The 24,866-nt window shown below is 54.3% G+C and overlaps 9 protein-coding genes across 9 annotated transcripts; 4 read left to right on the forward strand and 5 right to left on the reverse strand.

The window, feature by feature from the left end:
• Positions 1-309: 309 nt before the first annotated feature.
• Positions 310-1,984, reverse strand: PG985_012170 (Acyl-coenzyme A thioesterase 8; the record flags this gene model as incomplete). The annotated part of the gene is made up of 5 exons (XM_066831937.1): positions 310-357; positions 433-583; positions 827-1,473; positions 1,735-1,821; positions 1,880-1,984. 5 exons carry the CDS (start codon positions 1,982-1,984, stop codon positions 310-312), a joined length of 1,038 nt encoding a protein of 345 aa, XP_066679987.1.
• Positions 1,985-2,686: 702 nt separating this feature from the next.
• PG985_012171 (P-loop containing nucleoside triphosphate hydrolase protein) lies at positions 2,687-3,835 on the reverse strand (the record flags this gene model as incomplete). Its single annotated transcript, XM_066831938.1, has 1 exon — positions 2,687-3,835. The coding sequence occupies one exon, from the start codon at positions 3,833-3,835 to the stop codon at positions 2,687-2,689; it is 1,149 nt and encodes a 382-aa protein (XP_066679988.1).
• A 1,256-nt stretch (positions 3,836-5,091) lies between these two features.
• On the forward strand, positions 5,092-6,222 carry PG985_012172 (P-loop containing nucleoside triphosphate hydrolase protein; the record flags this gene model as incomplete). Its single annotated transcript, XM_066831939.1, has 4 exons — positions 5,092-5,171; positions 5,232-5,430; positions 5,531-5,835; positions 5,934-6,222. 4 exons carry the CDS (start codon positions 5,092-5,094, stop codon positions 6,220-6,222), a joined length of 873 nt encoding a protein of 290 aa, XP_066679989.1.
• Positions 6,223-6,843: 621 nt separating this feature from the next.
• On the reverse strand, positions 6,844-7,129 carry PG985_012173 (uncharacterized protein; the record flags this gene model as incomplete). The annotated part of the gene is made up of 2 exons (XM_066831940.1): positions 6,844-6,939; positions 7,025-7,129. 2 exons carry the CDS (start codon positions 7,127-7,129, stop codon positions 6,844-6,846), a joined length of 201 nt encoding a protein of 66 aa, XP_066679990.1.
• A 64-nt stretch (positions 7,130-7,193) lies between these two features.
• On the reverse strand, positions 7,194-8,491 carry PG985_012174 (uncharacterized protein; the record flags this gene model as incomplete). Its single annotated transcript, XM_066831941.1, has 3 exons — positions 7,194-7,367; positions 7,403-8,176; positions 8,252-8,491. The coding sequence occupies 3 exons, from the start codon at positions 8,489-8,491 to the stop codon at positions 7,194-7,196; spliced, it is 1,188 nt and encodes a 395-aa protein (XP_066679991.1).
• A 741-nt stretch (positions 8,492-9,232) lies between these two features.
• Positions 9,233-16,584, reverse strand: PG985_012175 (myosin heavy chain; the record flags this gene model as incomplete). Its single annotated transcript, XM_066831942.1, has 3 exons — positions 9,233-9,721; positions 9,775-16,068; positions 16,123-16,584. The coding sequence occupies 3 exons, from the start codon at positions 16,582-16,584 to the stop codon at positions 9,233-9,235; spliced, it is 7,245 nt and encodes a 2,414-aa protein (XP_066679992.1).
• A 1,266-nt stretch (positions 16,585-17,850) lies between these two features.
• Positions 17,851-21,737, forward strand: PG985_012176 (uncharacterized protein; the record flags this gene model as incomplete). The annotated part of the gene is made up of 3 exons (XM_066831943.1): positions 17,851-18,670; positions 18,731-21,415; positions 21,517-21,737. The coding sequence occupies 3 exons, from the start codon at positions 17,851-17,853 to the stop codon at positions 21,735-21,737; spliced, it is 3,726 nt and encodes a 1,241-aa protein (XP_066679993.1).
• A 990-nt stretch (positions 21,738-22,727) lies between these two features.
• PG985_012177 (uncharacterized protein) lies at positions 22,728-23,390 on the forward strand (the record flags this gene model as incomplete). The annotated part of the gene is made up of 1 exon (XM_066831944.1): positions 22,728-23,390. One exon carries the CDS (start codon positions 22,728-22,730, stop codon positions 23,388-23,390), a length of 663 nt encoding a protein of 220 aa, XP_066679994.1.
• Positions 23,391-23,983: 593 nt separating this feature from the next.
• On the forward strand, positions 23,984-24,834 carry PG985_012178 (uncharacterized protein; the record flags this gene model as incomplete). Its single annotated transcript, XM_066831945.1, has 2 exons — positions 23,984-24,027; positions 24,120-24,834. The coding sequence occupies 2 exons, from the start codon at positions 23,984-23,986 to the stop codon at positions 24,832-24,834; spliced, it is 759 nt and encodes a 252-aa protein (XP_066679995.1).
• Positions 24,835-24,866: the final 32 nt, after the last annotated feature.

Raw genomic sequence — 24,866 nt, forward strand, 5'->3', positions numbered from 1 at the left:
ATATGCACGTGGTATGCGGTGTTGACGCGCGCCTAAGCTTTCGTATGCCTGCAAAGGGGGCCGGGGTGTGACGTCTATGATGCTATTATGCTACTTGGTGATACAAGAGAAAGAAAAAAAAATGCGCGCAAGCAACTCTTGATGCCCTTGGGTGGGTTCCGCGAGCGTTGATTTTGCCTGGGATACAGACTTGCGTCAAACCAGATAAGGAGCAACCGATCATCTATCTAGTCTCAATACCAAACCGGTAATCGTCTTGCGCAATGGTAAGTTCTGAAACAAGAAAGGGAAAACTGTCATACTCTGTCTCTAGAGCTTGGCTTTGGCATCTTCCTTCTGTTTGATTCGTACGACACCCTATAGAAACCGGAAATTTTGTCAGGATTTCCGTAGTGTAATGCGTGAATGGGTGCGCCGTGGGAATGAACTCACCTCCTGAAAGCACGTCGCCAGTAATGTGCCGTCCTTGCTGAAGAGACGCTGGATAACCACGCCGCGTCCGTCGCCGGACCAAGGACTCTCCATCTCCGTGAACATCCACTCGTCGGCGCGGACCTTCTTGGGGTTGTGGAAGTATATCGTGCTGCAGATTCAGGAATGGACTTATTAGCATGCGTCTCTTATATGTGAAATCTAACACTGCTTCTCAGGCCTCTGTCTGTCGATGGACGCATGAACGACCACAACAATGAATACCTCTGGTATGCAGAGCAAACACTCTCCTGCACCAGCCGATGTATGCCGTGTAATGACGGGAACATGACTGCGCAATGAACAGGAGATGGGGAGGGGGTGCATGTAAATGACGCGAGGGTCTGCTACTCACTGGTCTAGCGACACCATCATCCCGATGGACGGTTGCCCCTCCATCTCCTCAATCGGGCCCTGGCCCTCCCACTCGTTGAGGGCGACGGTGCGGTTCCGGACGTGCTCGGGGACCTTGCCGAGGTCCTCGTAGGGGAAGGGGAACCGCCAGAGACGGTGGATGCGGCCGACGGTGCCGATGAAGTGGCTGTCGCTCACGTAGGCGAGGGCGCTGAGGTGGGCCTGGTGGCCGCCCGCCTCGCTGATGCGCCCGCGGGCCCGGACCCAGTGACGCGTCTTCTTGCGCTCGGCGGGGCCGTTCCGGTCCGTCACCTCGATGCGGTAGGTCTGGAAGGGGCTGTTGCCCGCGCCGCCGGAGCCGCCAAACTCCTCGTCGTAGTCGTCGGGCGGCGCCGTCACGCCCTCGGGCATCGCGGCCGCGTGCCGCACCTGCTCGGCCCCGCCGCTGCCCGTCTTGGTGAAGGACATGGTCACGGTGAAGATGGCCTGCCCCCGCTGGCGGGCCTGCACCGTCCGCGTGCAGAAGGACCGCCCCTCGCGCACGCGCTCCACGTGGTACAGGATCGGCGTCGAGCTGTCGCCGGCCAGGACGAAGTAGCAGTGGTAGGAGTGCACTACGAAGTCAGCGGGCACCGTACGCTGTGCTGCCTAGAGGGACACGAGGGTGGGTTAGTCTGAAGTAGTAATTGCAATGCAAGGTAGAACCTCGCCCCCTGATCTGCCTGATGCCGTCTCCAGCTGTCAGGTGTCTGCCATGGGCCGATAAAGGTTTCCGGCGCGTCGATGATTTCATCTTTGGCTAGGAAGCGCGGGAATCTTGCCGACGGCCATGAGAGTTCCTTCGGCCATGCTTCTTCTTCTTCCTCCCGACGTTTTGTGCAGCACTTAAGAATCATGCGTTATACTTACTGCGAGCGTCTGCGCTATAACGGCACCGCCATATATACCACGGGCCCCGGGCGGATGCCACAGCTCACGGGTATTTGTGAAGATGTCCTGTGTGCACGTTAGTGCTCGTGGAAATGACAATAAGAAGTGCTGGATAGCTGCGTACTGGGCCGATGACACTCAAATCCGTTAGTTCCAGAGCATTCTCGATCTGCGCCTTGGTTGAGTCCAGCGGCGGTGGCTTGACGAGCGTGGGACGGTGTTCCGTCATGGTGGCTGCACAAATGCCAACAAGTAGCTGCTACTTCAAACAGGGTAGGCTTTTCAACCGTCGCTAGGTCCCTGGAGATATTGGGTATTTATCTGTTGCCTGACTGTTTTAAGAGGGACAGTCAATCGCCTCTTTGGATGATTTGACACTGGGAGACGTGAGCTGAACGCGCCGCGCTAGGCCTCTAGTTATGCGCTGAGATGGCCTGACAATCGAGCACGGCCGATGATGAAATGGAGCAAGATTACAATGTGTATGTACGGGTAATTCTATGTCTAGCGAGAATAAGCCGAGATGGTTAAAGAGATCCCAAGGAGTGACTGTTTATTGACAAAGTTGAATACATGTTTCTAAACTTCTATCCGTCCATGAGATGACGGTCGGGCGACAGCCGATCCGTTAGGCGTGAGATTTTGCCGAGGTTCGATCGGGCGCGGCATCCCTGTCCAAATCGCCAATCGCCGTTTCAGCACTCCGGCCCAAGCACATGAGAATTGTCAATTGGGGTGCATGCGCATATGCTAAAAACAACAAAGGCCATGTGTATTTGGTGACTTCGCGATTGTTACACACTGGATGCGTCTGCTGTTTGTATGTATTATATGTCTGTTTTTGTTTTATCTTTAATATACACAATTTTGGTCTGAAATGGGAAATATACAGGCATCAACAATGCAACACGGTCTCTAAGTAGTACATAGTTCATGCTCCGCCGTCTCGTGCCGCCTTCTTAGCGAGACCTCTGACCTTGCGCGCCTCTTTCTCACGTTTCCGCGCCTGGTTCATACTGATCCTCTCGTCTCCACCACCGCCAGCCTGTCCCTTTCTGGACCAACTCTGCAGGCTCTCGTCGTCGATCTCGTCCAGACAGAACTTCCCCAGGTTGCCCTTACGGAACTGCTGCACGATCCAAGTCGCTGCGAAGTCCCGAGAGGGCGCGCCGCCCTTCTCGAGCTTGCCCGTACGCGTCGCGACGGCGTCTAAGAAGTCGGCCGCGCTGTTGGTGGGCGGGCAGAACTCTCCGTAGAGGCCCGGGTCCCGCAGGTTCATGTGGAACAGCAGGTAGTCGGCCAGGATCTCCCACGGCACGACGCTGTCCTTGACGCAGCCGACGAGGCTGAGCTTCAGCATCGCGTCGACCTCGCCCACGTAGGGCACGAAGACACCCGGGGTGTCGACGACGAAGACACCCTGGTCAATGCCCCCCTCCATGTCTTCCGCGATCACGCGGACGGGCGTGGACAGTTTCCTCGTGACGCCTGGCTGAGCGCCCGTCCTCGCCGCCCTGGCCTTGTTCATGCCAACCTGTCGCATCGAGTTGAGCAGCGAGGACTTGCCCGCGTTAGGCATGCCCACGACCAGGGCGCGCAGTCCCGTCAGGGTGTCTGCGGACCTGGCACGATCCTTCATGGCGTCCAGCAGCGACTGTATCGACTTCGGCTGGGTCTCATCGGTGAAGACGACGTGCGTGTTGCTAGCGGTCACCTCGTCGGCATCGAAGGTGCGGCCGCTGCGCTCGGCGTGCCATTTCTGCAGCAGGTGTTTCTGCTTCTGCTTGAGCCGCGACTTGTTCGAGAAGAAGGTGAGGCTACTCTTGGTGTAGACGATGATGCGATCGCGCCCGGCGAGCGACTGTTCGAGCAAGGGGTTCGTGGACGTCAAGGGGACCCGACTGTCGCGGCATTCGATGACCAAGCCGATGTTGGACAGGATCTTGCGCATGGAGTTCAGGGCGCCTTGGTGGTGGCCCAAGAAGTAGGATCGCACGATGGAGGACGAGACGTCGAAAGTGGCGCGGGGAACAAAGCCGTTAGCCACGGATGCGACCGCCGTCTTAATTTGAGCAGCCATGGCGGCTCTGCGGCTCAGGGAGGTTTACTGTGATATGTAGCAGACGGTGCGATGTTCATGGCTGATCGTATAGCCTTGCATTGTAAATGGCTTCTTCATCCACAAAAAGACCTGATGCTAAGTACCGCTGCGGATAACATTTCTCTTGACGCAACCAAGAAATTATCATCACTTTCAGTACATAGGACAAGGATTCATTGATAAGATAAGGGATCTAGTTTGCAGGTACCCAGTAATACCCGTAGCAACCCCGCTAACCACTAAGACGGGACCGCTTCCTATCATCGCTCTGCCTTAGACGAAGCCAGGTACGGAGTATTCAGTTACATGCTCTACGTCACCCGTTACTTATGGTCATCATCCGGACACTCTTTTCCTTTCCTTGACCACGTAGCATTCGGAACAATTCGACTCTTATCTGGAGGCCAATGGATCGTTTGGCCCACGTTCTCAGTGCTGTAGGGGAAACAATCGAGGCTTTTGTAGGGGACTCGAGTTAGGTCAGTGTCAGCAGCAATGGAGGCTAGGCAATAACATCCACGCTGTCAGTTCCCAGCAGCAGGCGAGTGCGACTAGTCTCGGATGATCTCTCCGTGGCAAGGACCAGACAGTCACCCCCTTGCGGAGGATTTCAACCCTGTTGCCTTTGCCAACGATGCATCCCACACGGACAGACTGAGAGCATCTCCTACGCTAGTGCTGATGTTGCAACCAATTGCCAACAGCATGCTCGGGCTATGTTGCCACCACCTTGTTCTATCACAACATGATGGACTGGTTCACGTCGGTACCATGGCTCGCATTCTGATGTCAAGCCTGGTGCCTGGAAAGGTGACGGGCGACCCTCCCTTGCTTGGTAAAGAAATCTTGCTGTCAGCACTTGCTGGAAAGGGGGGTTCATACTCCGCTTCGACATTACCACGACCAACCGTGGCGGTTCCGTTTATACGCCATGTGCTGTGCCCCTTAAAGTGACCAGCCCCCTGGAAAAAGTTACAAGAACTACAATTGCGTGACGGGGGGTCATTTGATGCGAATGTAATGAGCTCCATGGTTTAAAACGCTGCAATGGCGCTTTTGTTTGGAAGCTGGACGGACGACTTGTACATCTTACAGCTACCAGCAGGAAAGCACTGGTTTACCATCGAGTATTGTCGCTCCATAGCAGGACTGCTTCCAGCTACAAACACGTCGGCCCGTCAACCCCCAAGCAATATTGTCATTCGAAATACTTCTACAAGCAGAGAACATCAGAAATGCCTCGTCTTATTGACCAGTTGCCCGAGCCGGCTGCCAAGGAGCAGCCCCCCAAGCTCTTCGTGATGAGCGCTCCTCGGTAAGATATCGATTTGCATACGGAGGGTCATTCTAACTCACGCCACCGCGCAACTACCAGGACGGGCACCTTCGGACTATATAAAGCGTTCAAGATGCTCGGCTACCGCCCGTACCACATGAACGAGGTCTGCGAACACGGCGTGTCGCACACCAAAATCTTCCAGGAAGCCATTAAGAGCACCCACCCAGCCTATGCCTCCTCCGAGACTAAGCCCTATAGGAGATCCGAGTTTGACAAGTGGTTCGCCGGCTACGATGTGAGTTCTTCCCGAGCGCGCAGACGTGAACCGTTCTTGCTATAGATAGTCTTCTTTCTCCCTCTCTTGTGCCTCCGTCGGTGGCTTACCTCGTCCATAGGTCATCATAGAAATCCCCTCCTTTCTCCTGGATGCTATCTATCAAGCCTACGGCGACGAGCCGGACGTCCGGTTTCTCCTGACGGAGCGCGGCCCCGACTCCTGGGTCCGATCCGTGACCAGCGGGCCCGCCGAGCTCCTCACCGCCTTGGACCAGCCGGGGCCTCTTGGTCTGTCGCGCCACTTCGACGCCTTCAACGATGAATTCTTCAGCCTCGCTACTCTCATGTACGAGTCGATGGCTGAGGGCAAGGGGCCGAATGACCCGGGCGCACAAGACACGCTGCGGAGACATTACGTCAAGTAGTAAGTGACTATTATTTATCCGCTCCCATCTGCCAAGAGAGTGTGTGTGTCACCACAATGCATGAGGGAGTTGTGGTATGCTAATTCCGTAACCGTAGCATCGCCAAGGCCAAGGCTGCAGCACCTCCCGGCAAAATACACGTCATCAAGCTAGAGGAGGGCCTCGACTGGGACTCCATCTGCCCGTTCTTGGGCCGCGAGGTCCCCGGCGAGCCGTACCCCCGCGGAAACGACCGCGGAGAATTCAAGCAGATCATGGGCGCGTTTATGGCCCCTGGGATTAACAAAGCCATCATGGGCGTCTCTGCCGTGGTGGTCCCGCTGATTGGTCTGGGGGCTTGGGCCCTGGTGAAATATGGTCCGCTCTTTATGAAGAAAACGACCTAATGTAGGTTCGTTTTTAATGGAAAGGAACACCTTGTCTAGGATACCTTGGATACCTACCTTGTATGAGAACGGGCCTGTGTGCCTGTCTCGCAGAGTTCAAATGCAAACTGTTGTGATCACCTTGAGCCTGGTGACTCTTGTCGCAGTATATCAACTGGGCATTTTAGTAAGACAAGGAAATACTACTTTACACCTTCGCAACACCTAAGATACATGCCAGACTTGTCTACCTCCCAAACTACCGATCATCAGTCAGAGTGCCACTTCTTCTCATAACCCCTCTTTCCGCCCCCAATCCTATGCCGGCTGCCCCTTATCTCTGCCCCGTCCGGTCCCCGGTCCCCATAGCCTCGCGAACCCTGGTCAACTCTGGCCCCGTCATCTGCTCGGCTCCTCCTGTTGTGACCACGGTCCATAGAGGCACGATTATATCCTTGATACCCAGGGCCTTCCGAGGATTCCGCTGCCGTCGCGGGAGGGCGAGCGGAATACTGATTCGGACCGTCGCCCCAGTAATAGTACAACGCGCCACCACTGTACATATTGTTCCGTCCCGGGTCACTTCTAGAAGGCGGTGGCATCGGACTGCTCATGGCGGGCTCACCGGCATCGGCGTCGGAATCATGCCACCGCCGCCGACGCTGGTTCTCGGCATATTTCCAAAGCGCTCTGCTCGCCGGTGCCGTCGGTGCTTGCTGCTGCTGCTGCCACGAGCCCCTATAGCCGGGCTTTGATTTCATCAGTTAGCCAAAACTCGGCCATTCGTTGCTTTGGCAGTGGGGATGATGACGAGTCAACATACGCGCGGCGGCGGCTGAACCGCAGCGGCCCGGCCCGGCTTGCCCTTCTTTGGAGCCCGGAGGATGCCCCGTACTGGCCCCGCCGGCTTTTTAGGCGCTTTCTTCATCGGAGGGGACGGCAGGTTTTGAGACGAGAACCGGACGTTCTTTCGGGCTTTCTTGGATTGCACGCTAGGAGCCGGGCGTGTTGGGGACGGGATCGCCGGTACAGTGCCGCCCGATGTCTTCCTCGGGGTTGGTTTCGCGGCAGGTGCGGGTGCTGTTCCGGGGCGTGCGCGCGTCGCTTGGTTGCTGCTGGTTCCCGGGCGTTGAACTACGGGCGGGACTGGCCTGGGCCCCGTGGGTCTTCTACCTCTTCTTCTGCGAGACCGTCTTCTTACTAGCAGCCCATCGATATCTCTGACGTCGGGACGAAGGGGATCAAGGTCGCTGCTCTCCTCGGAACTAGAGCCGGTACTACTGCTGAAAGTGCCGCTGCTACTGCTGCGGCTGCTGCTGCTGTCACTAGTGGTTGTGGTCGTACTGCTGCTGCAGTAGGAAGAGCCGTAACCGCGATGCCGGGACTTGGAGTAGAACGGCCACAGCTGCCACATCTTCCGGGTGCATATGTTTCTATCGACCAGAGCGGATGGATCGCCCCTTTTCAAGTAGCGCTTGATCTCTCGATAATCATCTCCTCCCGCGTCGGCGGGCCCGAATCGGAGACCGCCCTTGTCGCACGAGAAGAGGTTGAAGGAGAAGAGCTTCCGCGGCCGGGGGCTTCGCGCCTTGGTGCACTTGCTGCAGATGCACTGCAGATCCAGCATGTCCTGGTGATAATCTTGGTTCATCCGGGCGTTCTCGTTCTTCCACACATACTTTGCTAGCCGCTTCGTCTTCTTATCTGACTGTTTCTGCAGTCTTTTGCCCATTTTCTTCATCTTCTTCCTTGTGGCCCGTTCCCTGTGCTTCTTTCTCTCCTTGCTGCTTCTACTTCTCACGGGGATGTAGTCTATGTAGCGCGACTCCTCCTCTGCTCCCTCTGGCTGCTCCCCATCATCGTCAGTCGACGACGAGTCCTCTGGCAGTATCTCGGTAGGGGCCATCGCGTCTCCCGGCGCCATCCCGTAGTCGGGGGATGCCGGGTACGAGTATGACGGGTAGGTATAGTCCCACTACAGCAGTGGTCAACAACTACTATAATACTGCTTATGCGAGGGCGGATAGTGTTCTTGGCGAAATATGCTTACGATGCCATCTTTAGGCTTGAAGTAGTCGCGGAGCTTGCCGCTCCAGCTCCTCGAGTCACTTGCCCCCTTCTTCATGTTTCGCCGATCTACTATCTCATAGTACTCAGCGTAATCGTCGCAGCCTGGGCAGAGGCACTGCCTGCAAGTACAGCCACCGCGGTCGGCGTACGTCGTATAGTACTTGCCCCAGATATCAAAGATCTTCTCCCCCTGTTTCGGGTGCTTGAACTTGGCATACATATGATAGAGAAGCTGACGTGGAATCTGTCGTTTTGGTTATAGCAACTTCTGAACAGTAGAGGATAGTTGGAGATAATGATTTTATGGTTCGATTTAATGAAACTCCTTCTCGTTTCCATCTATATCACAAACATGTACAACTGTAATCGTCCTCGCAATGGCCCCCCTTCATGACCCGACACAAGACGCATTCAAGCCCACCCAAGCTATTCGTGCTGATTGCCTCACACGCGAGCCTCACTTCAAAAATGTTCGTTTTCCGCTCAAGGAGCACGTGTGAACTGATAGCCCTGTTTCGGTGAGGCTCTGATAGTGGTGCGGGAGAATGCCCCGAGTATGTAGGTCATTAAGCAAACAACAAGCACTTGAAGTGAAGTCGTAAAACAAACGTCTCATCTACGATGGCCGCTCACCCCCAAATGAAGATGACTGACTACCCGATGGGAAGTCCCTAATCGAGTATTGGCATGGCCCACAAAAATGCAAATAGGGGGTGTAACGTAGCACCAGGCTTCTTCTGCAGCCTGTCCTAACAGGTAATTCATTATCAACCCCCATGTCTCTCTCTCTCTCTCTACCTCTTGTAACTCATATCACAATGATGTACATAAACATGTTACACGTAGCCCCAATACCAATATGGCATACAATCATCCTTCGAAACGCCCTTAACAATGCCCATCCCAGGTATCGTATCATCTCATCAGCGTAGCCTCGCTCGCCTCATAATTAATGAATCAATCACAAAAACCCCTTGGTCAAACTGGGTGCCCGACTGATGCTGCTCTTGCGCTTGGGCACCTCAACTCCGGTCCCACCCAGGCTCGCAGTGTCGTCGTTCATCCATATACCTGACCTGCGCCCGCCTTCAAGGCCGGACATACTGAGTCGTACACTTCCGTTGACACTGCCCTTCTCCATCCGGAGGCCCTTCCATCCATCTAACTCACGTTCCAGCCTCAGCGCCCTCTCCTTTTCTTCTTGGAGCTCTCTCTCTGCTCGCCGAGCAGATATTTGGTTGGTAGACTCCGAAGCTTGTAGTTCGTCAATTGTCTTCAGGAGCTTCTCCATCTTGTCGCGCAGTCTGGCGGCATCCTCGGCGGCTTGGGTAGCCTGCTTGTCTTTCCGATCAATCTGTGACTGCATGTCCTTCACGATGCGGTCGACATTGCGAACTGAGCGTTGCGACTTGGATTTCTCAGTCTCCTGTTCTTCGAGTTGTGACTCAAGCTATATATTGTGTTAGTATGTGATTATGTTTGTGTGCGGATTGGTATGCTCACCTCTTGGATGCGTTTGTGCAAGAACTTAATATCGTGGCTACTGCTCGAGTAACCTTTCGTTTCCAGGTCGACCAACCGAACTTGAATCTCGTTTAAGCTCTTCTCCAGCGCAGCCTTTTGCTTCGTGAGTTCGGTACCGATCTCGCGCTCGACTGCAATCTCCTTCTGGAGCTCATTCGCCAGAGACTCGGACCGCCTCATCTTCTCAACAGCCGCAGTCGCGATATCCTCCTGTTGTGCCAAACCGGATTTCAGCTCGAGGATGACTTTGTCGGTGCTAGCAGCATTGCGAAGCGCCGGGCTTTCACTATTGGCTAGATCGTCAAGGCCTGCCTTGGCCTCCTCCAATCTTGCCTCAATGCCGCGCTTCTCGCGAATAAGGCCATCGCGTTCTGCCGTGATATCGTCGACCGAAGTTCGTAATGTCCTGACTTGAGACAGCAGCGAGACCACCTTGGCTTGAGCCTCGTTATGGGCAGTAACAGCTTCATCTCGAGATGCAACCACATCCGAGAGAGTAGATTCGAGGCGTGCCTTCTCCTTTGACCAGGTTGAGCTGTTGAGGACCTCATCATCCCACTTCGACCGTAGGTCATCAAGCTCCTCGCGCAGGCGAGTGATCTCGGATTGCTTGTAGAGCTTCTCTTCGCGTGCGAGGTCGAGTTCCTTGGTGAGAGTGGCGAATTCGGCTTGGTACTTCTTACGTGTTTGCTCCATACTTGATTCCTTGTCCTCGACGTCAATAGCTCTCTGGTTTCTGTAGTCCTCAAGTTCGTGCTGAAGTCTCTTCTTGGCCTGCGTGGCGGCTTCGTGGTCAGTGGTAATGTCCTCGAGCTTCTCCTCCAGTCGCTGGTTTTGACGCTGCAGGTCTTCTAGAGTACCATCGATACTCTTCTTCTCTGCCATCATCTCAGCACATTGCTCATCTGCTTCCCTTGCTTGGGTCTTTGCGAACTGCTCAGCCCGGGTAGCTTTCAGTACAGCAATCTCTGCCTGTTCAAGCTTGCTGAAGTACTCGTCGGCTCGGCTCTTATACAGGGTGAGGCTGGATGTGACATCCGCCAACTTGGAAGACTCGGCATCGAGACGAATCTGGAGGTCTGCGAAGTCCTCTAGCAGTTGGTTACGACCAGTCGCTTCCTGTTCCCGGGCAAGACTCATCTCTTGGAGGTCAGACTTGGTGTCGCGGAGCTCCACCTCGAGTGAAGCACGTTCTCGTCGCATCTTCTCGAAATGCTCTTTGACGTCCGTCAATTCTGCGACAGCGTCATTATGGCTGTGCAGCAATGACCGGCGCGAATCTTCCTGACTATAGACAAGATCGAGAATTTCTTCGTGCGACTTGGCTTGGAGGTCTCGCAAAGAAAGGTCTCCGGTTCTAATGGACGATTCCAAATGGGAAACCTTCTTTGCTGAGTCGTCAAGCATATCGTGCAATCTGCTGTTGGCCTTCTCCAGCTTCTGAACCCGGCGCACAGATGGACTCTCGCCAAACACATCCTGATCTTGGGTCGGCGTAGATCTCTCAAGTTGACTTTGCAGGTGGCGGTTCTGCATTTGCGTCAGCTGTAGCTGATTCTGCAGCTCTTCAACCTCAGTCTTGAGATCTTGGCGGTTATTAAAGCTGAGAATGTCTGCAGTCTTGTCGGATCTACCGGAATCCTGGACACCATCGTTATCATTACCGAGGCGGCGAGTTGGGGTCGTTGCGCCCGAGTGATTCCGACCATTAAGCTTAGGGCGTCTTTGTACCGGAGAGCCATTGAATGGAGCCTCGTTAGGGTCGATCTCCTCCAGTTTCGGTCGCGTTGCCATGTCGTCTGCTCTCGAAGCCCGCATCTCGGCCAGCTGAGCCTCGGCATTGGCACGGCCTGCTGCCTGTATCCGCATGTTCTGTTGCAACTCCTCTATCTTCCTAATCATCTCGAAGTTCTTGCTCATGATCTTATCATGGCCACCTTCTGCTGGAATCGGAGGAACAATTTCGGGATCCACGGCCTTCAATACGCGCAATAGCTGTGCACGAAGTTCTTCGATCTCCTTGCCCCGTGAATCAAGAGTACCTTGCATCGTACGGACATTCGTTTGGGCTTGACTGCGCAATTGTCGTTCTGATTCCAGATTGCGGTTCAGCTCTGCCAGCTGCACTGTCGACTGCGAGGACATCTTCTCGGCATTGCGGTTCGACTTAGTCTCTTGGGTGATCTTGTGATTGAGATCCTCAAGGTTGAGCTGGAGCTTTTCAACCTTCTTCTCAAGCCCGGCGATCATTAACTGCGAGTCTCCGAACTGCTTGTTGAGCTTGCCGTTTTGCTCTTCGAGTCTTGCCTTCTCACGCTGGAGGCTTGTGACCTGCCCACGGTTGGCTTCACTAGCCCTCGAACTCGAGCGGGCAATCTCAAGACCTTTCTGCTGGATCTTGTTGAGGAGGGCGCGGTTATCGTTCTCAGAAGCCGTAAGGCGACCTTTAACAGTGACCAACTCCCGTTCCAGTCGCTCTTTGGCCTGGTCATTCTTCAGGCCAAAGTCACCAGAGTCGATCATAAACTTGTTCAGGTCCTCGACTTGATGGTTGAGCTTTTCGCATTCAGCCTCAAACCATTTGAGTCTCTCGTGAGAAGCGTCAAGGTCTCTTTGCAGGCTCGCCTCCCGCTCACGCGCGGCTTTGGTGGCCATGCGCTCCCCTGCCTCTTCTGCAAGCACCCTCGCTTGTTCTGCCTCGGACTTGGCCAGGCGAAGCCTTTTGATCTCTTCCCGGGCTTCGTCACGTTCCTTCTCAACTGTTGCGCGAGCCTCGATAGTACGGCGCAGCTTATCCTGTTGCAAATAAAGCTCCTTCTCAATCTCGATCTTGTGTTCCTTGAGCTGTTCATGCTCCTCCTTCAGAGACTGGAGTTTGTGCTCTGCTAGGAGAGCAACATCGTCACGCGACTGGCGCTCTCGGCTGAGGTCCATCTGGATCTTGTACAGCTGCTCCTTGAGGTCTTTGATTTGTGACTCTAGTAGCTGTAAGTTTTGGTTCGCTTGGGTATCCTCAGACAGCCGGGTCTGCAGGAGTTGTTTCGCATCTTCTGCTTCTCGCTGTAGCTGAGATTGCTGGGATTTCATGGCCACCATTTCGGCTTGGACTTCACGGAGGCGACTAGCGGTCTTGTCCTTCTCAGCCAGAAGAGTCTTCTTCTGTTCCTCAAAGCCTCGTTGCTCCATCTGAAACTTCTTATTGTCACTGCGCAGAACCACGAGTTCGCTTTCCTTCTTTCGCACGAGATCCTCATAGTCAGTCGAAGTTTTAGATAGTTGAGACAGTTGCTGTTGGACATCCTTGTTTTCTCGGGAGAGGTTTTGCTCGCGAGACCGTAATGTTTGAAGCTCTTTCTGGGCAGTCGCGAGCTTGAGATCGGAATCCTGGTCAGACTTGAGGAGCTTGCTTTCTAGGTCTCGCACTTTGCGATCCTTGAGAGACAGCTGACTTTGTAGCATCCTCACTTCATCCTCGAGAACCTTTTCTTGCGCACTCCGGTCGGCTTGCTTCTGAGAAACCTCGCGAATCTCAGCTTCCAGGCCATTGACCCGCCCGTCAAGAGATGTCTTCTCTTCCTCCAATCGAGCTATCAATGCAGCAGCCTGTTCGAGCTGTGACCGGTACTTGTCGACTTCGGCTTCTGCACGCTTCTTGGCATCAAGGAGGTCGTCAAGTTGGTCTTCGAGCCTCTCCTGGTCCTCGATAGCACCCGCTAGCTTGTCTTCGAGCTCAACTTCACGCTGTTGGAGTCGCTTGAAGATTTCCTCCTTGTCTAGTGCCAGTGCTCTCTCACTCTCGAGAGTCTGCTGGATTCGCACTAATTCAGTGTGGCAATTGCGTCGTTCATCTTCCAGACGTTGGCGGTTATCTGCTTCTTGTTGCATCTGTTCGTTAAGAAGCTTGATCTTTTCGTCTCTTCGCTTTACCTCGATAGCTGTACGAGTTGTGCCCAATAGGGGCTTCATCTTAATAAGAAGCTGCCACCATGGGTTTTCGCAAAGGTCTAGGTACACGTTGAAGTTTCGCTGGATGACTTGGGTGGCCTCGGTACGATAAAGACGTTTGTAAGCTGCACGTCGTTGGATGTACCCGCGCGCAACAGATTGGAAGCGAGACATTATCTCGGCGATCAGGGCATCGCGCTGCTCTTCGAGTTCTGCCAGCACTCCGGCTCGGAAGAAGACTTTAGTTAATCCCACTCGGTAGAGTGATTTGTCCAGGGAGAGCTTGCCAAGGATCATTGCAGCGGCAGCCTGTCCCTCAACATATCCTTTTGGCATATCCTTGCAAAGGACCTCGTACCGTTGGCGGAACTCGGCGAAGGGCAAGCGGTTGGGGAAACCGGTTCTGGCAATTCGAATGCCCTCGAGAACACCGTTGCACCTGAGCTGATCCAATACAAGGAGCGCATTAAATTGCTTTGGGCGCTTTTTGTGATTGGGCAGTATACATCGAACGAAATGCGGGTGGGTAGAGTGAAGTTGAGCCATGAGACTGGATAGTTGTTCCTTATGTCTCTGAGCTACAGTACGGAACAGCCCCTTCTTGACTCGGCTGCGGGCACCTCCGGTGTCGTCTTCAGAGTCTGCGCAATCTGCGAACAGGGTCGCCACATGCTTATCAGTGGAAGCGGCCAACAGTCGAGTGATGTTGTCGTTCAGCGGGTCCTTGTTCTTCTCCAGCCAGCCCTCGGTCGAATATTCGACTTCAGCAGCATAGTGTGTCAAGATGAAGCCGTGCTTAGGGCCTGGTCTTGAAGTTCTATACTTGTTGGATTTCCGGTCCCAGAGAGAGTTCAGCTTTTCAGTGAAAGACTTGTCTGTTGCCTTGGGCATGACGCAGTCTTCGTCGAGACATGAGAAGATACCGATGGGATTGGGCAACTCGATGAGATCAATCGTGGGCTGCAGATCACGACCAAAATCAATAAATTTCCATTCGATCTGCTCCCGGGCGTACTCCTCTTGTTCCAGAACAAACATATGGTGGTTGAAGAACTGCTGCAGCTTTTCATTCGTATAGTTGATGCACAGTTGCTCGAAGCTGTTCTCCTCGAAGATTTCGAAACCGGCAATATCCAATACACCAATAAAGTGGGAATCATCCAGGCCCATGCCAGAGCGGTCGAGTTGGCGGTTAATTCTCGTAACCAAGTCACCGAATCCACGCTCGTAAATACCTTTGGCGAGCGCATCGATGCTGAGTCGCACCTGATCAGGGGTCTGCTCTTTGGTAACCCACTCGCGGCCGGCCTTGACCTTTGGATGCAGCAGGCCTTGCAAGAATGGTTCCAGCGGGATCCCAAGGAGCTGGCACACTTTAGCCGCAACCTCTTTGGCATCCGAGGCGAGCCGCGCCTGGTCGGCCATCCGGCTTTCCTTGATTACCGTGACATTGCCAAGATGCAAAACTGCAGCAATGGTTCGTAGTATGGAGTCTTGCTCTGTATCGGAAAACCCCATAACGTTGAAAGCTTCGAGCAGAGAGTTCCATTCATCGTCGTCAGACACTCCAATAATGGTATCATGGCCGTCTCGAGTGTAGGCGAAATCTTCCACTCCCATCCCGTCAAGCAAGTAGTCGCTCCTCATTTTCCGATCGGCTCCCTTCAAAAGCTGGTAGAAGATGTGGTAATTTCGCTCTTGAGCATTGATATGGACAACTCGCGACTTTTCAAGTAGATACCAGTCGATGAAAGCACCGGCGATTGCGCCCGCGCGGGTGAATTCGATTCTGATAAACTTTCCGAATCGAGAAGAGTTGTTGTTCCGGACCGTTTGGGCGTTTCCAAAGGCTTCCAGGATCGGGTTGGCTCGTAGGATTTGTTGGGAGAGATTGGAATGCTGCCCGCGGCTCTTCACAGGAGAGTCCGAGTGAGCCACTGCCGCCAGGTATTGGATGACCTTTTTGGTGTTTTCTGTCTTGCCAGCACCGGATTCTCCTGTAACCAGGATACTCTGGTTCTCGCCTTCGTCGACCAGATTCCGGAAAGCTTCGTCCGCCATGGCGAATATGTGGGGTTTCGTGTCATCGCGGTTCCGGCCTTTGTACATGTTGACGTACTCGTTCGTGTATATCGGCAATGGGCAATACGGATTCACCGTCACTAAGAAGAGCCCCGAATAGGTGTATATGAGATCGGCGTGGTACCTCATGTGGAGATTGTACACTACCGAGGCTTCGTTAAGGTGTGTAAGCTCGGCCATGTCGTTTGCCTTGTCGAATTTGGCAGGGTTGACCTTATCCACGCTCTCGGCCTCGACCTCTCGTTGCTTCACGTCGGGTTAGCAGGTGGATGGTGATTAGTGAGTCGACATTGGACCTACGCTGCCATCGTCGCATTGGACAAGAATCTTGCCGTCCTCCAATTCCTCGACAACCCAGCCTTTGACAAAGGCGGCTTGCGGATCCTTGAGCCAGACGTATCTCTTGCCCGAGAAGTCATTTTCTCCCTCAATACCTTTGACGACATCTATACTCCTCCTGAGGTCCTCGGTTTTGATGAACGAGGGGGCGAATGTGGAGGTGCTGGGTGTGCTGCTGCGGGAATCGCTGCGAAATTGGCGCGGCCCGCCGCCGCCAGCTGCTGGTGGTAGAAAGCCGGGGGGCATAGACGAGTGAGACTGGGCTCGAGCATGGGCCGGAGGCGTCGTCTTGCTGGATAACGGGGAACCGGGAGAGAATATTGAGGATTTGGGCCTGGCAGCCATGCCGATACTGCCGACAGGACTCGGGCCTGGCGACGTCTGGCCGGCCCGGGCGAAAGGGTTGTTGCGCCGCTGCGACATGGCGGGCTTGTCGAGGGCAGGCTGAACTGGTTATGCTGTGGTATGTGTTAGGTTCAGCAAGCGGCAGCCAACTTGGAGTTGACTAATTCCTCCTATGCAGGTCCTGCGTGCGCCGAAATGCAAAAAGGAAAAGAGATGGCGGGTATTGCAAAATCATGTGTCCGCTGCACCTCGAAGGCCATGAAGCGGAATGACAGGTGGTTTCCAAACAAGCAGGTTTCTCAGAAAAAGCGAAGAGCTATCGTCAATGTCATGGTCCTCGTGAGTGCGTAAAGTGGTTTCAATTAATTCATTGGCAGTAGTCCGGGTAGGTAAGGTAGGTGTGCAGATAGGGCGGCCGCGCAGAGAAGACTCTCAATCATCAATTGATGGGTGGTCTCCCAAAAAAGATCCGAGATGATGTCGGCCCAAACTGTTTACAGAGCAACCGATGTAAACAATCGAGGCAGGTACACACCGCTTAAGGTTAGTTGGGTTAGTTGGGTTTGGATTTGACACCATTCGGCCGCCGTGCCTTACCCTGCTTGTCCTAGCTGCCCCTCAGTTTGCGTTCTTATGTATTGCTGCTGAGCTCGAGATTCTGCCCAGATCGCCTCTACTGGGCATTTTGTCTAGCCCGATCCGTGCTAGCACCTTTTATTTCAGCTACGGTGACGCTGCTGACTAACGCCACCCCAAAAGCTTCACGTTTTTCCGACTAATTTCCATGTTCGGGCCGCCAAGGTTCAGAGGCTGGATTGAATTTCCATTGGCGATCAAATTGTCCGTTCGACCAACACCACACATCATCATCAACGCGAGGGCGCATAGCACATGTATAACGCGCCAAGTTCATCTACCCTGGATCCATCTCCAGCTTGTTGCTGAAAGATTGAGACGATCGAGTTGTTCTTGCACAAACTTGCCTCGACTGATCCATCATCGCGTGGACACGACTTCCCTACTACCCATCTGTAGTGCCCCAACCTTTTCCTCGCGCCATCCACCCGGTGAACGAGGCAGCCTATCCCACATCGCGGACGGTTTTGCCGTTCACTCGGGAATTTGCCATGCACGATCTGTCCATACGAGGCTTGAATTGTTTATATCTGACAAACAGGATTTATTGATCGCGACATTGGCGGACAAACAAAGAATTCATCCTGAAAGAATTCACGTTATGCTGGTGGCGGCGTTCAATTATAATTAATTTTGCCTCGCCGCGGTCGCACTGAATCTCGAACATCCCCTCCCCAATCGAATATCGTTGCACAAACATCCTCGAAGATGTCGCAACCGCCCTACGCGTATGGCCAGTATCCCGGCCAACAACCGCAGCAGAACTATCCCTATATACCGAACACCAGCCAACCTCCGGGTTTGTCCTACGGAGCAGTGCCACAAGCACCCAGTTCTGCTTTCATTACGGGTAACTTTGCTGCTATCAACAGCTCATTCGAACAGAATGGTAGCAGAATACCAGGTCTGGGCATGAGTGGTGGTTTCCCCTCGTCGGTAGCTGCGCCTTCCTACCCAGCTGTGAATGATTCGCTGTGGCGTCAAGGGAACGTGAGTATGCTCAAGGGCGCTCCTGCTACTGCTCCCGCCGTCATTCAGCCGCAGAAGATAGTCCACCAGCAAGCTGATCTCCAGGCTTCTGCTCCTGCTCCTGCTGACGCCTCACATTTCGGAGTTCGCTCTGCCCAAACTGCTGGCAGTAGAGATATCCTGGAAGAGGGGGAACTAAGCGAAGGCGAGTTTGAAGACTTGTACGAGCCAAGACACTCTACCAATGCTACAAAAACCAAGCCTTCCCAAGCCTCCAGGCCATCGAGCACGGCTCTTGACAATCAAGGCAGTACGGGCGATGCCGATGAATCCTCCATCTATGACACGGGGTCCAGCAAGGGAGAAATCAACAATGATAGTACTTCGGCCTCGCTCCCCGCCGTCGAAGAAGATGATGAGGAGTATTCACCCGGTGAGTATGGTGAGTCTGATGCTGTGAGAGTTAGAGACCGCTCTGGGTCTTATTCGCCATACCTTTCCCCAAGAGAGGTACATAAAGATGCCCCCACTATTGCTAGGGCACCACCCAGGACAGAACGTAAGTCTATGCAAGTCCAGTACACTTAATTTCTGCCTTCCTCTAACTGACATGATGCAGGCACCGTCTCTACTCCCAATCCTGTACCGTCCACCACTCGAGGCATCTCCTCAGCACACAAACCTGTAGGGCTTGGGACACCAAGTGGGCAAACGTCGAATCCAGCACAGTCGCAATCTGCATCCGGCACGCCCTATAAGTCGGTAACTGAAGCGAAAAAGAAGGCCCAGGAAGCAATTCTGGGGCTCTGGCCTCTGAAGGTTCGATATCAAAATTACATCGACGAAGGGGTCGACCCAGAGGTTGTCAAAACCTTGTTCGCAGAATTGGGGCTGGATTTGCCAGTGCAGAAGGCGCCCATGCCAGCTGTGGATTCAGGCGCCCAGAAGGCCCGAAACACTGCAATCCAAACATCACCTTCGGAGGTTACATCATCCGCACTCCCAAATCGCAGTGCCAACCAGCCTGTCAGCAAGCCATCCAGTGCTGGAAGTGTCAACATGGCCGACAAGAAGGCGGAGGAACGGAAGGATAAGATTGCGCGTATGTTGGCAGAGAAGAAGCAGAAAAGCGTTGCTGCACAAGATACAACAAAGACTACGGCATCGATTTCACCTGTCGTCGCAGCTGTTCCGGCCCCGAAGCCTACCGAATCGTCCCCGGCGCAGCTCAAGGCCAAGACGAAGGCCGAAAACACGTTGAAGCTGCAGCAAAAACTTGCCGCACTTCGAAAAGCCCAAGAGGAGGCAGAAGCTAAGAGAAAGCAGGAACAGACTGTCCCCAAACAAGTTCCAGCCAATGTGGCGTCGCAGGTGCAGTCTTCAGATAGGTCCGCACCCAATTCTGCGGCCACAACCACGCCGCAACGATCCGGCCAGAATTCGCCCAAGGCCGATGCGCAGGCTGGGTCTCCTCCAGCCACCAAAGTTGCCGGTCTTGCTCTGCCCACATTATCCCAACCAGGCGCGCAAGCACGCACTTTGAAACGACCTGTCGCGTCCGATTTTGATGGTTATTCCTCTAGTAACAGTATGCTTAAACGTACACGTACGCAGGAGCGGTTGATCATTGACGTCAGCGACGAAGATGACGATGACGACGAAGATGTTGAGATGGATATCGGGTCTCCGATCGACGGGCCTCCTGGTGCTGCTATCCAAAGTATGGGTGGCGACACCCCCAGCCGGCCCAACTCGCTTGGGACATTTCCGCCTTTGTCAACTGCTCCAGCATGGCGGCACAAGTCCAGTCCAGTCCAAACTCCTCCGGAGCATAACCACAAACTCGACCATCTTCACAGGCAGATCGAAGAGGCCAAGAAGAGAATTGCAGAGGCTGAGGCCAAGAAGGCTGCTAAAAAGCCTAATGGTTCAGTCACCCCAGTGATTGGCGCTACCCCGGCCCCGGCATCAAATTCTTCACTCAAGTTGCCGAAGCTTTCTGAGCTTGCCAAGGCTACCCAGAGGGCAAAGAGCGAGAGGCGTGAGAGAATTACCAGTTACCACCTACCCATCGTTGATGCTGCATTGAAAGAGAAGCAAGATAGGCTGAAGCAGCTTCAGATGGAAGCGGCCCAGGTGGAGCTCGAGGTACAGGCAAGACTCGAAGAGCGGAACAGACTCAACGCCGAGGTGGACGCGCTGAAGGACGCAGATACAGACTCGACCAATCCTATGTTCCAGTCTCCACTCCCAACGCCAGATCAGTCTTTTGCCGATGACTACACTCGGTCCCAACCTGCTGCCCAGTCGCCCATCCCAACTGCAACTCCCCGATCTCCAAGGATACCTGAAGCCAACATAACACAAGCTCCTACCTCCGCTTCAGTAACAGCAAACGTCAACACCACGCAGGACCATTTGACCAAGGAACCGGAATCTCAACCCGAAGCAACAGAAGAAGACCCGGCCTCTTGTAGTGACAAGTCTGATATGGACATCGATTCGTCTGATTCATCCAGCGATGAAGGAGAGGATATGAACATCGAGCCGGTCGAGACTGGTGAATCAGCTGCCTCTTTGATCAAAAAAACCAGTGCCGCATCAGTAGAGCAGGCGCCATCCCACGCCAAGGAGGCTTCGAGGGCTTCTTCGCAGGAAGCCGCGCAAGAGAAGGAGATGGATGAATCGGACACAAGCCTTTCCATGGCTGGGTCACAGTCTCAAACGGCCATACAAGTGGCCAACGATGCCGATGCGTCGCTGCAAGCTTCCGTTGCTGACGTATCGGTCGATGAAGAGGATTCGTATGAGCCGGTGCTGGGCCAAATCTCGAGCACTGACAAATTACAGGGGTCGGATGAGGAGGATGGAGAGGTAGATACCCTCTCGTCGTTGTCGCATATGATTCTCACCGCTAGTCAGATCCCCGATGATGATCCATACGAGCCGAGCCCGGCTCAGCCCGTCGAAGCAGCTTCCGAACCTAACGCGAAAGCTACCAGTGGCGAAGTACAACTCCGCTCACCAGGGGAGCGCAGGCTACTAACCATGGCACAGGCTGAGGAGCAATCGCCCACCTTGTCGTCAAAGGATCTGCTGTCGTATGAGAGCCCTCTGAGGTTTTTCCGAGCTTACAGGTTCCACCCAAAGTATATGAAAGAAGTACGCGGGGGTCTCAGATCCAAGACGTACAGCTCGCGAGTTGACTGCAACACTCCTCTTTGCCCATCTTCTGAAGAGCGGAAGTCGTGCCCCAACGGGCCCAGCTGCCAGTACCAGCACTTTTCCGACATGCTTGCCTCAGGTGAGTCAAGGCGGTTTAATATACGTTGCGCTGCACACCACCTGGACCCCGGATGTTTCCCCCCTTTGGATGACTGACCTCAAACCTCTGCTGGATTCTAGACTCGGACATCATTGCCTCACTGGGTTCCGTCGACTCGTACAACGGCGAGCAAAAGGGGCGCTTCATTGAAGGCCTCAGAAAGGTCCTGAGCGACCTGAAAAGCGATTCCAGTCGTCTCAAGGACTTCGACTCCATCACATCTGCTATCCTCCAGTATCGAAGACAGTTCTTTGGTGGGGATGAGACGAAAGTGTTGCCACTTGAAGGTGTCGCCATCTAAGTAAACGCAACACCACCTAACTTGACAGATCTGGTAGCTACCGCGCTATCCCGAGCCTTGTAGTATTATCCTCCATTCAGCCACCCCCAACCCCGCCCGCCCCGCCCCTTTTCATTTGGTCTGCGGCATATGTCGCGTGTGCAGTCTCAGTGCGGACGAAAGTCGCATACGACGCGCTGGGTCGCCAGCGGCAGCGTTTCTTCGTAGATGATTGCATTTTGGCCCATCACGGAAAGAGTTGGAAGGCGTTGGTATTTATGGTTTCATCGATACCCCTGTGCAATAATGTCAGCGTACGTTAGAGCAGCTTCAGCTCCTCTGGGATTGCAGTTCCCAGGGTCGGGCTGGTGAAGAGGCCGGTTTGGCAGAAGAAACAAAGAAAATTCAAGGGGAGAGCCATGACAGAAAGATGCCGTGAGAGCACAAAACCATTGAAGTGAAGACGACGGAGGCAGTTGTAATGTGTACCCGGTACTGGACAAGATTTAGGGCTCCAGCATGCTTTGCAGGAAGCATTAGGAAGGGGAATCGTACACTGCTTAGCTACTGCTACGATAGGTGAGACGATGCCGCCCGGGGCATAGACTATCCCAAGGTGAAGCCATTCAATAATAATATGTTCTGAGATCTTGTTCTCCAAAAATGGATCGGTGAATTATCAATTACTGGTCTTGTTTCTAATGGCATGGCGGACGTGTAAAACCAAAGGTTTAGAAGCCCATGTAGGTACGCCTGGGCCTTTGTAATAGGCTCTCTGCTAGGGCGGGACGAATGTGTGTACGCCCTGCAACTGATTAACAGCCATCGCCATTACTTTCCATTAAACCAGCCCCCACTGCCATCATTCTTTCGTGATTAGGCCATCAAGTATCAAGCAGAAAATATTAGAAAACGCCAGAGGCTTCGTTTTATCAATCGCTTGTAGTGTTTCAGACTCTACCTCCACTTTTAGAAGGAAGAAGTGAATACTTAAACAAAAAACAAAGCACCATGAAGCCGACCGAGATCCCGCTGGGCCAGGCCCCGACCTTTGCGGCCGAGACCATCCCCACGCCCACCTACGGGCCCGGCGGCTCGTCCACGGCCATTCTCTCGACCGCCATCGCCGCGCCGCCCGCGGCCTGCCTGGCCGTGGTGCTGGACCCGTCCACCTACCCGTCGTGGAACAAATGGATCCCCCGCGCCGTCGTCGAGACGCCCGCGCCCGCGTCCGCCCTGGACGAGGTGCCGGCCGCGTTGGCGCCGCACCTTGCTGCCGCTGCGGACGGTCCCCTGCTGCTACTCGGCACCCGGTTCTACTTCGAGGTGCACATGGACCCGGACAGCGCGTCGTCGCGGACGACGCATCTCGAGGTCACGCGGCTCGAGGAGTTTGTGCGCGAGGACGGCGGGCAAGGTCGCAAGGGCCTCCGCGTCGCGTGGAAGACGCAAGGGGACCCGTGGCACGTACGCGCCGAGCGCGTCCAGGAGTTCGTCGAGGACGGGCAGGGAGGGTGCGAGTACTACAACTACGAGACGTTCTACGGGGTCCTGGGCTGGACTGTCCGGGCCTTCGTGGCGGGGCCGCTGAGCAACGGGTTGCGGCTGTGGATGGAGGGGGTGAAGAAGGAGGCGGAGGCTAAGGTCGCGACGACGGTGTCTGCGGATGCATAATGAGAGGATGAGAGCCGTTTAATATGTTCAAACTCGTTTGTTGAACGACACTTGTTGAATGGCTTTTGTAATGTTTAGCGGTGTTGCGACCATCTTGTCACTTCAAGAGCTAGGATGATGAGATTCGTGACACGCCAGTCCCAACCGTACTATACTTAGCAAACCATACAGTTCAAATCAGCAAATACGGGATGTGATGCTTGACATATGAAGAAGTATTAACAGATAGCATAATCGAATGATGCATTACTGGAAGTAGCCCAGCTACGTATGAGCCACTCCGCTACGTACAGGTCATGTCGGCATCTCTCTTTCGTCAGATGTATCCGGCGTGCGGGGCCGATTTAGAAGCTCCGGCTCACGTCTCGGGCTAACGGCATGTGACGATCATCCCAAGCTTCGACAACAACAACAACAACAGTGTGGTTCCACGTACATGCAATTTACTTGTCTCATTGTCGACACATATTACCTACCACTCGTTAGACGTTAACTTGATGATTAGATCTGTTGTGTTCTTAAACTTTAGAAGCTTCACAGACAGTTGCCGTTCCTATTCTCAGACTCGCAAGCTCAGCAGCATGGCCGCCACGATGTCTCAACAAGACATCATCAAGGCACTTCAGGATTACACAACGTACGTACGGCTCACGAACCAGCCGATCCACCTCTCAAATGCCGTACAACTCAAAACGTATGACCACTCATGATGCTTATCAACCATACCAGATGCGATGTCTCGGATGCGCTCTGCAAGCTCAAGTACCACAACGGCGGCTTCCTTCCTGGCCTGACCATGTGGTCGCCCCAGCGCCAAGACGGTCCCACCAAGATCGTGGGCCCGGCCTACACGGTCAAGTACGTGCCGGTAGACGACCCGGCGCCCAAGCATCCTACCCATTACGTACGTGCCTCGACTTTCGTCTCTTATCTTCCTCGTCCCGTACGGAACGGAACAGCTGACATCAAAGACACGCAGATCGATAGCGTCCCCGCCGGAGCCGTCGTCTTTGTCTCGGCACCGGCTGGCACGCCTAATGCCGTCTACGGCGGCCTGATGTCGACCCGGGCGCGGGCTCTGGGGGCCGTCGGCTCCGTCGTCGACGGCCGGTTCCGCGACGTGCAGGAGCAGCGCGCCTTGGACTACCCCGTCTTCGCCCGCGACGTCGGGACGGCGCCGCCGGCGCCTCTCCTGAAGGTCGCGGGGGTCAACGTGCCCGTCACGCTGCAACAACAACCACAGGGCGAAGAAGGAATGCTGCTGACGGTCCGGCCGGGCGACTACTTGATTGGCGATGTCAACGGTGTCGTGGTGTTGCCGGCCGAGGTGGCGGAGCAGGCTCTGTCACTCATGAGGAAGCAGGTCGAGGCGGATGAGCAGATGGCCGTGGCTATCCAGGGGGGGATGGGATTCAGTGAGGCTAGCAAGAAGTTCCGGTCATAAGGGCGGAGTTTGGCACAAAGAGGGAGAGAATG

This window comes from Apiospora marii (genome assembly GCF_038362585.1).
Source record: "Apiospora marii strain CBS 49790 chromosome Unknown utg000009l_segment0_segment0, whole genome shotgun sequence".
Classification (NCBI taxonomy): domain Eukaryota; kingdom Fungi; phylum Ascomycota; class Sordariomycetes; order Amphisphaeriales; family Apiosporaceae; genus Apiospora; species Apiospora marii.